At 39.8% G+C, this 14085-nt stretch overlaps 1 protein-coding gene across 12 annotated transcripts in view; it reads left to right on the forward strand.

Moving 5' to 3' along the window:
* The window catches only part of ANKRD44 (ankyrin repeat domain 44), a 250881-nt gene that overhangs the window by 180121 nt on the left and 56675 nt on the right, over window positions 1–14085 (forward strand). For 10 of the 12 annotated variants that reach the window (XM_061608156.1, XM_061608145.1, XM_061608153.1 and 7 more), the window contains exons 15-16: window positions 4245–4328; window positions 5458–5569. In XM_061608156.1, the coding sequence (XP_061464140.1) occupies window positions 4245–4328; window positions 5458–5569 (196 nt within the window). The remainder of the gene's footprint in view (window positions 1–4244; window positions 4329–5457; window positions 5570–14085) is intronic. The other 2 variants (XM_061608146.1, XM_061608148.1) reach the window with 1 other exon arrangement.

The raw sequence follows: 14085 nt of genomic DNA on the forward strand, positions 1-14085 counted from the left end.
ATTTACCCACCCTTCACTCTAAGGTCCCAGGGCAGGTCACAGCAATTTATAACATTCAAAACAGTTTAAAACAAATTACAATTGCAACAATAGGATGGGTCCTAAAAGTATACATCACAAGTGTCAAAGGCCATTTGACAAAAACTGTAGAGCGAGGGTGCCTGATGCATCTCTGTGGGGAGGGAGTTCCACAGCTTAGGAGCTCTCTGTAACTATCCGTGTGCTGTGCTTGTGAATGGTATTTATATGCGTACATTGTAAAATGTTTCACGTATAGCTATAAAAAGAAAGAAAGAAGCAGCAAGTTGTAAAGTGGGCCTTAAAAACTGGAGGTAGTCACCTTTCTCTAGTCAAGGGTTTATGAACAGAAATATCTTGGAGTAGTCTTAAAACGTTCAGGCATATCGTGGCAGACATTTTTCCTCATGTAACTGAGACATTCTACTGTGACTGGGTGAGTTGTATGGTTCAGGTGTTCTCTGTCGTCCCAATATTCGTACCAGCTAAGTGGCAAATTTCATGAACAGCAGCATTTGGTGCTTAGCAGACAAAACCAGGCCTTTTGGAGACACAATTCTGGAGACAGAAGTACTGAACTTTTAGTGAATTTTTGTTTTCTCTCTTTTTTTTTAATGCCAAGCTCATCATTTCTACTGACTTCAATTGTTACTATATCCATGGACACTGCTGACTTGGACACTGGAATGGGGAGCCAATTATTCTGAGGAAATGCTTTTGGGCTGCAGTCAAGATTTGTGTTAATGAAACAGAGTGTATTCATATTTTAATAGCTATAATTCCCATGCCCTCATTTCTTCCATTCTATTTTAAGAGCAAGAACATCCTGAACTCTAAGGAAAAATTCTAGTAGAACGGGGTTGCTGCTAGTGGCATCGTGAACTGCCATAGAGTTGAAATTTCTTGTTTTGTGAATCTTCCTTAAGAATGGAAAAGACCAGGAACAACTCCCCCAGTAGTAGATGAGGTAGATCTGAGTGAAACATAAAAGCTACCTCAGTGAATCAACTCAAGGTCCATCTACTCCAGGATCCTGTTTCTGCAAATGGTTAGCCAAAATCTTTCCCCCAAAAAAAGAGCAGCTGAGGAAGATTTCAATGAATTTGCTGTCTCTAATGTCAGGACGTGAAGCTGAGTTGGGGACACACCCCATTTATTGTTGTTAAAGCTATGCATGACCCACATTACTTGGGCTAGCATAAAGGCTGCTGAAAGCTTAATCATTATTCAACAATACCAAATTAATTGTATTTCAATCATTCTGGGAATCTAGGAAGTGTAATAAAACAGTCTCAAATATCCATGTTTGCAGTTCCACTAAGTAAGACAGAAACCAGCAATTCAATAAACATAAGTATAAATTACATATTACAGTGAAATAATGTAAGCTTAATACATAACAAGTAGAGAGCTGAATCAAAATTACAGGCCAAATAAATATCTCCAAGTGCTAATCTGCTGCACTTGAAGGGGCTACAATAGCCTGGCTTCAAAACAGTTTAGAGGGGGAATGGTCTTCTCACCACTCATGGTTGGACTGGTTTATGTTACTGTTGGCAATACATCAAGACTGCATGCACACCATATATTTAAAGCACATTCAAAGCACATTATTTTCCCCAAAGAATCCTGGGAACTGTAGTTTACCTCCCACAGAATTACAATTTCCAGCACCCTTAAAAAGATTACAGCTCCCAGGATTGTTTGGGGGAAATAATGTGCTTTTAATATATGGTGTGTATGCAACCCAAGTGTAGCCTTGGGGCTGTGCATAATATGCTGTAAACTTTCTACCCAGAGTACACTTCTAGGTATCAATTAAAGTGCTACCTGCATTGAGATCATAACATAGGGTTATTCTCTATATGTGAATCATTATGTGTTCATGTGCTGTGAAACCATGATTGGCTTCATAGACATTTTCAAACATGTTAAAGGCATGTCACCTCTTCTTTTGCTGTAATTTGCAGCCATTTGTGCTGGTACTCACAGCACTTTTATCAAGATGTATCAGCACCTCATTTTTTTTAACCAAAAAGTGTTTCTGTAAACTTCTCAATTTAAATAATAGCCATTAAGGTAGCCCCTAGTCCTAGCACCTCAAGTCAAAGTTAAAGGTTTAATCATGGCTGATTTGCATTATCATTTTTGTACCACAGCTGAACTTGATGCTGTTGTCCTAAGGAGAGCAAATGCCAATTTGTAGCTGCCTTGAGGTGTGTGTGTAGGGGGGAGAGACAGAAAGAGAGAGAGCAAGTGGATTGGCATGCTGCCCATGATAGCTTGCTCTGATGAGCCACTTGGTGGTTCAGTCAGCCTTTCTCCAGTGGCTGAATGGCATGGTCCATGTGGTTGGGGGTCTGGGGAAGGCAGACTTGGAGTGGGAATAACACTTTTCCATTCCAGGTATGCAATACTATTCTTCTGGGATTTTTCAAGCCTGGTGATCTTCCCTTCCTTCCCTCACCAAAGCAATTTTGGGATCACTGAATTTGGAGAGGAGCCTCTTTAAGATGCTTTTGCTAGCCTGTGTTTCTCTCTGTTTCAGCCACATATTTCACTGCATGCACAAGATGATTTTGTGGCAGTTACCTTTAACCAGGTATTTGTATGGAGCTACATAGTCCTTTTGCCTCCAAGCATTTAGCAAAACGAAGATGGCAGGAACTCATGATAAAATCTGTTCACAAAAAAGCAGGGATGGAAAACTTGTGGCATTGTTGGATTACAGTTCCCATCATCCCTGACCGTTGACAATGCAGTCAAGGGCTGATGGAAGCTGGAGTCCAACTACATCTGGAGAGCCAATAGTTTCTCACAAAGAGCATCCCCGTATAAATCAATGAACTATCCGCTTGTAGTATTGAAACGGTTGTGCAGCCAATTACAGCTAAATGGCAGTAACATCTGTATAGTGACAGTAAACAAATTTTTAGTAATTTAGATGCCCACTTTATTGACACTTTCAATGAAATAAATACTGTATGGACATACCCTGCACCATCCGTTCCACCAACCTGTTGGGCATACAAAACTCAACTGACATGCTGTTAATTTGTTATAGACTCTGAAAGCTTCCTGAGGTATTTGAGTAGTGCTGATGTCTAGAACAGCAATAACAGGCATGATACTTTGAGGCAAAACTAAACAGATCAACTGAATGGCTGAGAAATCACATGTGTCCTTTAGAAGGATACTGAAGCTACATTTTGAACTTGGGTACAGAACCACAGTACAAAATAAGTGCATACCATTTCATTCATGAAGGGCTGAGGCACATAAAAATACATGGAGTATGGGTATCTAATTCTTTTTCAGTCACCACATTGGTCTATTTAATAAATACACATCTTTTTAGACTATTGTTGCATTTGAATGTTTGAATCATTTGAAAGTTTTAAAATACCTTAACAGTCTTCTATGATCATTTTAATGTTTTGTTTTTATTTTTTGTGAACTACTTAAACCACTTAGAGATTTTATTATAATAATTTTTTTTTATAATTTTTGTTAAATAATGAAATAATATTAGGGCAAAATGCAAGCACCCTTCATAACTGATGTGGTATGTGGGCATCTGTATTGGAATACAAAATGGAGCCTGAGGAGCTGTCCTCAAGGCTAGTTCACACATGCAGTCCCAATCCTGCAAGTCCTCCACACAAAAGTGGTAGTAAGTGAACCTATTGTATACCCAAACTGATTGCAGCAATTCCCTCTGTTAGAGCCACTGGAACAGAGAGAATTGCTGTAACAATGTGTAATCTGATAGGAGTGTGCTATTGGATTTACATGCTACCTTCTCCGTGCAAATACTGATCCATGTGAGCTTGGAGACTTCCATTGGTGGGTCTGTTGGGGTGAACTAGTCTTCAGTCAGAGTCTGGAAAGCAGTGAGGGAGATTGCATGGATGTGTTAAAGTACCTTAATTAACAAGGGTGAGCATAAACAACAAGCCCCAGAGAGTGACCTCAAAACATTGCAGCTTATTTTGTTGCTGTGGTGTTAGAATGAGGAGCCTTGTGACAATTGTTTCCATTGAAGCTTGATGTGACTCTCGCCCATATCCCTGTCAGTGAGTCAAACATTTATTAAAAAATGTTTCCTGGTGGCACCCATAGATACGTATATTGCTTTGAAGTTAAAATGATGGGTGGTGATTTACGCAAATCTCAGAAGTGTCCGTTTTCAAAATGAGTTATGTTTTTCTGTCCCTTATGTTAAGAAGAAAGAATATTTTGGGTAATTCCCATGAAAATGCTGAAGAACTTGAAAGAGCCAATGAAATGAAGGAAAAAGAAGCTGCATTGTAAGTTTGGTGTCAATAGAGCAGTTTGACTCCATCTCTGTATAATGCTTCTGCTTCTGTGGGTTGCAGTTATGTGCGTTCCTTAGTTTTGCTCACTTGCTGTGCTGCTGCTGTGTACAACAGCTGCGACTATGAAATGCTAACCTTTGGATTATGGTCTATTGATATGTGTGTGTATGTGTGTGTGTGTGTGTGTCTTTTTAACTTTTCGGTTTCTGTTCTGGCCGCTACTGTTGCATTTCACTATATTTTAAATGTGATGTACTATTGTCCAAGTCAAATGCGTTGTGATAATTTTCTGCAAGGAACATTTGCCCTTCACAAGTTTAATACTCACAGCTGCCATTCCTTATGCCGTGGTTTTGTTGTGGTGTTTGTATTAATACAATCAGCAATGAGGTAAGATGTATATGAAAGGCAGTGGCACAGAAAATGTTACTGGATCTCTTTCCCAAGGAGTTTTCCCCAAGTAAACAGGCAACATGGGGAAAGTAGTTTATATAAAGAAATTTATAGGTTTACAGTAATAACATCTGGGATCATAGCTGAAATAGCATTGCTACTACAGCAGCAAGTATCTGGGTACTTTTATATCCTTGGCATATTTGCATGACAGAGAGAAATGCAGCTTCTTCATCCACTGTGGCACTGTGATGAGAAGCACAATTCTTTTGCTGCACGTTTATTAGAAGCACAAAAGCCGGTTTTGGTTATAGGGTAGGCAACTCCTTCCCTCCCCCCCCCTTTTTTTTTAACACTGGAAGCCTCCGTTGAGAAAAATACAACTCTGATCAGAATTATATCCTGCACAATAGAGTAAAATATTATTATGCTCCTGGCTCTTCCATAGAAATAGGGTCTACAATCTGGAGGAGTAGAGTCAATCTGAAAGTAATCTTACAGCAAGCATACTACTTCCAGAACATTGGCTACTTCTGTAGTAAAATCTAAGTGAATATGGTGTAAAATGCCAGCATGTTACAGGTGCAAGATTCTGTTAAGTACACAGTGAAAAAGGTAGCATTAAAGTGCCTTTATACTCCACTCCAATAAATGTTTATCTTGGCATCAGTCATCATGCCAAATCAGATGGTGTAACTTAGCATTTATATTTGTAAATAATCCACAGGTGTCTAGAATTTCTTCTTCATAATGAAGCCAACCCATCAATCCAAGACAAAGATGGGTACCATACAGTGCACTATGCTGCTGCTTACGGACACAGGCAGTGTTTAGAACTGGTGAGTAGGCCCTGATCACTATTGAGATGCTACATTGCAAATGTAAGCTTCTGAAAACACAAATTTGCATTGTTCTTAACTCTGCAGGGCTGTTACTGTTGTTTTGAGGCCTAGACTTTTATATTGGGGATGGGGGTCTGGATAGGTGGTGCACCAGAACTAACAATGTAGCCACACATTCAAGAGGCATCTTCCTAAAGTAGAGCTTGAAAACGAGGAGATAAACTGCAGATAAATCAGCATGAATTGCAAAACATTTTTAGACTACAAATGCTGAGGCCCTTGGGATGTGCACACATGTAATGAGTGGAAATGCCTGGGGTCAACTGTGTTGATGACCATGATCAATATCTCCTTCCGTAGTTTGACAGTGGTTTTGACAGACTGGTGAAGAATTTTTTCCCCCATAGAGGATTGTTGACTTCATGACTCTTCAAAAATGGGCCAAACCATTGTGGATGACTACCTGAAAGGGTACAAGGAAGGAAAAAGTCATTTTCATTAGAATAAGAATAGTTACATTATGATAACTATATTTTCCCAATACCCCTTGTTATAGAGCACCTGTTCCTGGGTCAGTGCAGTCTGATGTCAACTCCAACGCCTGCTGGAGTAGTTGTTTGATGAGATGACTGCCACTTCAGCCAAGAAGTATCAAATCTACATTTAAGTGCTGACAGTGTGCAAGTTGAAGTCCCCATAACAATAAATGTGGTCAGCACACCGCTATCTATGAGACTAGTTGCACAATAAGCTTCATGGAGAGAGATCCCCCCACCTCAATTAATGTCCATGCCATAGTTTCTTTTCCAAAAGCAAACTGCTACTCTCTATGAGTCAGATGCTGCTGCTCCTCAGTAGGGAAGCACTGACTTTGGAATGATTACAGATGTAGCCTCTGGCACAGTTTCACAAGTTACAGCTTTTGTTATCATGGTGCTTTATTTGTAATATAAAAGTGCTGAGAAGACTTTGTCTACCAAACTTCATGTAATCTGGGAAGTAAATGAGACAGTGAAACCATCTAAAATAATATGTCACAAAACAAAAAGGAATGCTGCAAATGCTTGAATACCACCCATCTGTATCTGTACTAGTCAGCCATTCATAAAACATTTGAGTGACAGACCTATGTATTAATGGATAAATGAGTGTCAGTCATTCCTGTCTGCTTTTACTATACTAAAAATAGCCTCTCTCCCCAATGCGTTCATTCCTGTCTGTACTAATTCTTTTGAGCCTTCATTAATCAGAAATAGCTACTGAGATCATCTGATAATATTTCATAGTCATGATAAGATTAATATCCCTGAACTGTATCGGCTTTTTCTAAGCTGCAATTTGAAGGAAAAATCTTTTTATAAGGAGATAAGTATGAAATGTTGATTGCTGTCAAAAGATATATGGAAAGCTCTTGAACTGGTAAAACAACTTTGTATGGACAGAATATGCAAAACAAATGTCTTTCTGTAGTGCTTCTTAACTGGCCTACTGGATGCAATTATTCTTCTGACCTTCCTCCCCCCTTCACATTTTCAATGTCTTCCAAGTATACTTAAAATATACTTTCAGAGCATATAATTTCCTCTCTTTTCTGGTCTCTGAAAGAAAGGAAGTGTAGATGAAGCACAGTCAGTATTGGCTTTATGACATTATGATGGAGGAATCAAATCTAAATATTTTTTTGGTTAAAACAACAACAAAAAAGACTTTGTGACTCTTGCATGTTAAGAGAACTGTGTGCAGAAAATAACCTTAAGATTCAGAGCCTGGCTTGTAAACTAATAGTGATGATGATATAAAAACCAGAGAGGACCAAGCAGGGATGAATTAATCTGTCCATTTCTGATCCATGCTGCTTTTGTATATTTTTATCTATAATTCTGTTCCTGCATTAATTTGCATTTTTAAGAAAACTTTAAAAACCCTATTTAAATAGATATTTTATCTCAATTTAAATGCATATTTTGATACATTTAAACTGCCAAAAACTTTGTTGTGACATTTTAGAGAAGTGCAAAATCTGTTGGATGGGTAAATTTCAATCTGCGCATTAGTCTGAAAGGTGCAGATCAAGACATTTTCTATAAACATTCCCAAAGATTGAATTCCTCAAGTATCCCTACTACCAGTTGATCAGAATAGCTAACTGTTAATTCATAATAATACAAGCAGGAAAATAATGATTGGTAGTGGAGAAACCCAAAAAACTCAAGTATCATTTTGCAATACTGGCTCTCTGAAAACCATCTTCAGAGGAATTTCCAGAGGGTAGCTGTGTGAACCTGTGGCAGCAAAAACAATAACGAGGGTGTGGTTTCTTAAAAGTTAACAAAGTGATCATGGTGCAAGCTTTTGTGGATTAGTGTCTGCTTCATCAGATGCATTTGATGAAGTGGTCTCTAGTCCATGAAAATCTATTCCATAACAAATTTGTTAGTCTTTAAGGTGCCACAAGACTCTTCAGAGGAACTTTCCCTTTCTGCCTGTTGATAATTTTCCTTAGCGCTTCAGTCTCCTTTAAAACAAAACAAAACATTACAACTATGATGCAGTAGACAAATTCAGAGTGGGATAGCCTTTCAACAATTTTGTGAGGAAAGGTATACTTGGTGGCAGTGACTCCATGGCCACCCATATCTAATGGGGATTTGAACCCAGGTTTTCACATCTAAACTGATTACTAAAGCACTAGGAAATACAGAGGGCTGCATTGGACTTCACCAGTCCTGCCCAATGTGTGGCAGTAAATCAACCATGTACGTTGAAGTGTACACATGTACGCTGCTTTTGGACATCATTCCTGCGTGTTTGCACAGGGACAGGTAAAGTGGGACTAGCATGCCGAATGGACAGGGAGAAGATGTGCACTTGCTTGCCTCCACATGCAGGGCTAGATTGGGGAAAAGTTATAATCTGATCCAGCCTCAAAGATAACAAATAACTTGGATCAAGTCACAGCTGATGCTAACGTCCCATGTCAAACAGTTTGTCATGGCCCTTCAGAGGACTCGGAGGAAGAGGAAGAGGCAGAGTTGGCAGACCCAAGAGAAGGAACTAGTGGAACCCCTGAGGACACAACTCTGGCTCTTCCCCAGCTGGAGAATGTCCAGGACCTGGCTGAAGCCCCTCAGTCAGATTCTGGGCATGAACAGAAGGCTCCCCTCCCCCCCTGCAGAAAGGAGACGCCAGCGAGTAGCACAGCAACGAAGGAAGAGGTCGGGTCATTTAAGAACAAGCAGCTCTGAGCAGCTGGGAGACTAATCACAGGCACCTGGCTTAGGGAGTCTGTTATTAAAGGCAGTTCATGGCTGCAGCAGACTGCTGACTACAACGTCGGTTGTGACCCCTCGCGTGTAACGCCATTGCTAGCCTCTAGACCAGTGGTTCTCAAACTTTTTTGTTTCGCGGCACGCTGTAAAACATATAAAAATTTTCTGGTGCGCTTTGTGTACAAAATTAAAAATATATTAATATATTTTAAACTATAAATAAAAATAAATCATAGAAAACTATTACCCTATACAAATGGGTTTCTTCTCATTTTTAAAATATACTTTCATAATATTTGAGGCACACCTAGCCACCTCTTAGGGCGCACCAGTGTGCCTGGGTGCACCGTTTGAGAATCACTGCTCTAGACCTTCGGACTGGACCCCTGGCTTTCTGAAATCTGCTTCCTTACCTGGACACGCTCTTGGACACTGCTACTGGTTAGTTTGTCAAGCCTTTCTTCTGCCAGCTGGCCTCCATTATCTGCCTGGCCTTGACTGATTTATTGCCCAACTAACTGCTGGCTGCTTCGTTACTGCCCAGCCCCCAGCCCTGAAGCTGACACAGTTTAGCTTTGAAGTCGGTGAATGAATCCTGAGCATCTCACCTTTTTAATAGGAAAGTACATTGGATGTAGCAAGTCTATTCGTCTGATTTGCATCATTTATTCTACCTTGAGGCTTTAAGATAGATAATTCAAGTTTTGTGCAAAAATTATTATTGAAATTATTATTTATTGCCCATACAGCATCATTGGTGTACATGAGGCTTTTCCATAAGCAAAAATAAACAGGTCTCTGCCCCCAGGGCATTGTCTAAATTCACTCTTAACTGAAGTCTTCGTAGATAGCCTTAGCTACCGGAAAAGTGTCTTGATTTCAAAGTAAACCCTATCTAATGTACAGTATGTATTTACAGGTGTGGCTCAGTAATACCTTGAATGTTTTGACTGTGGTTCTGTAAAAAACTAAGTGCTGTTAAAACTGAACAAATGCATATATGTTAAACTAAGCTGTGTTAGTGTGTTGTCATGACTTAAAGCATTCATATTTAACTGCAACGCTTGGCTGGTTTGTGCGACACAGTAAGCCAAACTATGGTTTAGCATGACCATATGAATATGTAGGCTTCCAGAGAGGAGCTTGCAGCTGCTTTGCTCGTCCTTGGCCCTTTTTACCATCGTGCTGAGCTAAGCCAAGCTTTGCTTAGCATGTCGCCCAAACCCAAACTCATGGTTAAGCTTTCTCTCCTTGCTAGCCACAAGCTGTAGCCAAGAGCAGACACTGAGAAATTTCTCCTAACATGCACATTTTCATATGAATTTTTCCTGTATGCTTTTTTGCAAAGCAATTTCCCCTAATATAATGCATTTTTGTGTGCCATTTTCACAAATAAAACTATATTGCAAAATTTGGAAAAGATCAACTTTTGAAGAAAGGCTGTGTCTTGGTTTGCATGTTATGTAGAAAGTGCAAATTAGGTAGATTCACCTTTAAATGGCAACTGAATTGAATTTCTTCCCCATCCCCACAATAGGATGAGCTATATAAGTATGTAACTAAGCCAGTGGTTCCCAAACCTTTCCCCTTAAAAATTACTGAGGATATTGACGGATGGATCATTTAATGATTTTTCGGTCTGTTGTAGCAATTGTAATGCTCTGTGCCAGATGTTGTTTGATTAAAAACATTTAAAATTGTTATGAACATTTAAAGCGATGGATGTGCTATCTCCCATCTACAACCGTGGACCACCTGAATGAAGCTCACGGACCACTGGTGGCCCGCAGACCACAGTTTGAACTTGCAACTTGAATGGTACTTTTACTAGCCTGCTAGAATGTGCAGTAGTCTGGTTGCCAACTGCCAACATGAAGAAATGTGAAGAGAAAGGGGGAAAGAAGAGAATGCCAGAGAAAAAGGGGAGAACAGAATAGTGTTTGATGCTGCATTCTTCAAACGCTGCATTCTTCAAATGCATTTACTAGGGAGGAAGTGCCATTAGGCACAGTAGGACTTACTTCTGAGTAAACATGCCTAGGTTAGCACTGCACAAATAGGAAAAGGAGGTGGAAGCCATTCCACATTAGGTGTTCTGGAATCTAAGTATAAGAGAGCTGGGCCGATAAAGAGACTCCTTTGCTCCCCAGTCATTGGCTGTAATCCACAGCTGTCAAGAGTGGCAAAAAAGACAAAGACATTAACAAGTGCCCATCTCATAAAAATCCACTTTTTATTTGGAATGCAGATATTATTTGGAACAGCTAATCTAGCAACTTTATCAAAGTCTTGCTTTGCATAAATAAAAATATCTAATTCTAATGTGATTTTATTAGACCCCTTGGGAGGAGTTAGAATCGTAAGTGCACTCACTAAAGGCATGCTATATTCCTTCACCTGTTCGTCTTTCAAATGTGGCAATATTGATAATATACTCTGAGCAAGTGTTGAACCCAGCTTGCCTAAAGGCACTTACATTGTAACACATACACAAGCATTTCTCCAGTGTGTCTAGTTTTGTGGTGCAACATATAATTATAGAAAATCCCCATGGTAATTTATCCTCAATTAGCATGAAGAATTATGTTTGGCAAGAAGTACTAGAAGATGCTGTACATCTGAAAGCCTAGAGAGATATCAATTTTAATGGCAAATGTTGTTTTTATGCTTGACATTACAGCAGAAGAATTCAGCAGTCTGGGTAGTAAGCTCATTAGCTTTTGTTTGCAGCATTCTTATCAGCTTTAAGATTAAAAACCAATGACCATCCTTTTGAAAACACTCCCAAATCCTGCTTTTTCTTTCATTGTTAACCCCCCAATATATTTCAAACTTTCCCCCCCTTTACATCTGAAGTGAGTCACTATTAATCTTTCTCTCCCCCTCCAGTCCTTTTTTAAAGCAATTAGGCAGGTGTCACTGTTTTTATTTGGTAAGAAACTAATTGTGATTAAAAAAAAAAGGTTTTGCAGTAACCAACAGTAACAATAAACTATTATATGGGGAGTATGTATTTTTACATCTCCAGTGTGTGTGTATATGGAATCTTTCTAATAACCCTGTGAGGTAGGGTTGGAAACCAGGGCAGCTCACAACAAAAAATAAATCCATTTAAAATCCAATAACCATAAAACAAGTATAAAACAGTTACAAAACAGCTTAAAGTGGCATGAGGTTTAATTTTGGGTTGGGTGAGTGAAGTTCTTATCACTTGAGGTTGCAGTCCTTCGCCCGCTTTCCTGTTGTAAGCCCCACTGAATATATTGGGACTTGCTTCTGAGTAAACATGCATAGGAATATGAATAATAAAACCAACAATGAGTTAAAAACAGATAAAAAGCAAAGTAGCTTCTACATGTCTGAGTAGTTTTGCCTAAACAAAAAATGCTTTTAGCAGGTGCTGAAAAGAGAACAATGAAGGCGCCTGCCTAATGTCAATAGGCAGGGAGTTCCAAAGTGTAGGTGCTGCCACACTAAAGGATTGATTTCTTACAAGAGCAGAACAAGTACTATGTGGCATCCATAACATGGAAAGCACATCTTGAACTTGGCCTGGTAGTAAATAGACAACCAGTGCAGATTTCATAGCAGAGTTATTATGTGCTGACAGGGTCTCATTCATGTCAGCAATTGTGCTGCAGCATTCAACAGTAACTGCAGCCCCTGGGTCAGGTTGTGCTGCATGGGGATTTCTGTGACCTTGGCTGACTGGCTGCCAGGATCTTTTTTCGTTTTGGTTTTTGGTTAGGAATCCTGACTGGTTGTGGGATGTGAGTTTTCTGCCTTACTCATAGGAATCTTGTGGTTGGTATGGTATTGCATTTAGGAAAACATCACTCTTTTTCTTTTTCTATTTGCATTTCATTTACCTCTGACCTCACTCCCTTACATCCATAGAGAGATCAACAGTGGTTCCATGCACTCAGCTCAACACACTTAAAGCCACTGATTATGCACCTTGTTGTTTGCATGAACATTTGTTTCTTGCCCAATAGTGGTAAAAGAGAATTCACACACTGGGAAGTGCAGCTGCAATTGCTGTTGTTCCCAATGTACTGTCTGTGAAGGTAGACCAAACCATGTGTGTTTTCTCTCTGTCAATTATTACTCACTGGAATTGGGTTGGCTGTCAAAGAGAGTTTATAGTAGCCCACAGGGTAGGCAGGAAAGGGTAGAGAATCTTCTTAACTCTTACTCATTTCTCAAACCCCTCTCTGCAGTGAGGGGTCAAGTCTGTAAAGATGTTTGGAGCATTCATGTTAAAAGGCAGGCAGGGCATTCCAAGCAGGGGGTTGCCAACCCTGCTTTGATATGGATATCTTTACAGAGGATCCCTAATCAAGCCTTACCAACAGCACAATCCATATTAACTCAGAAATAAACCCAGTTGAGTTTTATGGGGCTTAGTCCCTTAATAAGTGTGTTTAGCATTGCAGCCTTCAAGGGCATCCATCTTTACTCCTGAGTGCTCCCATCTAACATCTCCACAACACTAGGTTCCTTTCTTCCTACAGTGGCCTTCTGGTTACTGGCCTGGCCTGAGGGCACTTAAACCCTTCTTGCCAGAAGCAAGTAGGCTAGATTAAATGTTCCCTACCCAGAATCCCTAAACAGGGGAGAAGGCATAATCCCGTCACTTCAGCTGTACCTGGGAACACCCTCATGTAGCTAAGATTTCTGTCTTAATTTCCAATCGGATAATGTTCTTTGTTTGAGTGGTATGTTCCAAGCAACTGTGGTTGATGCTTAATATATCATGCTTAATGACATCACTAGGGCCCACCGCATGACATAACTAGGACCCGCCCCTGAAATCTCAGGGTTTGGAATGCTTCTGACCTGGCAACCCTAAATACCATATAATTTGTTGTTATGTGCCTTCAAGTTGATTACGACTTATGGTGACCCCATGAATCAGTGACCTCCAAAAGCATCTGTCATGAACCACCCTGTTCAGATCTTGTAAATTCAGGCAATAAAATACAATTAAAAATCAACATGTATACTTAATGCAGACATGGAAAGGACCACCTGAATGAAACTCGTGGACCACATTTTTGGAGCTTGGGCTTCTTAAGCAAATAGCCATTGTTTCACATCTTTCAAAGTTTGGGATCTAAGAACAAGCATGCTAGTGCAGAAGAGAAGTCCTGAGATGCACTTCCTGTTTTTCCTGCAGCTACCACCAAGAAGACAAACTGGTTTTTGAAGTGAGCAGTGACTGTTCCTTTTAGCAGTGGGAAT

This window comes from Rhineura floridana, chromosome 2 (genome assembly GCF_030035675.1).
Source record: "Rhineura floridana isolate rRhiFlo1 chromosome 2, rRhiFlo1.hap2, whole genome shotgun sequence".
NCBI classification, from domain to species: Eukaryota; Metazoa; Chordata; class Lepidosauria; order Squamata; family Rhineuridae; genus Rhineura; species Rhineura floridana.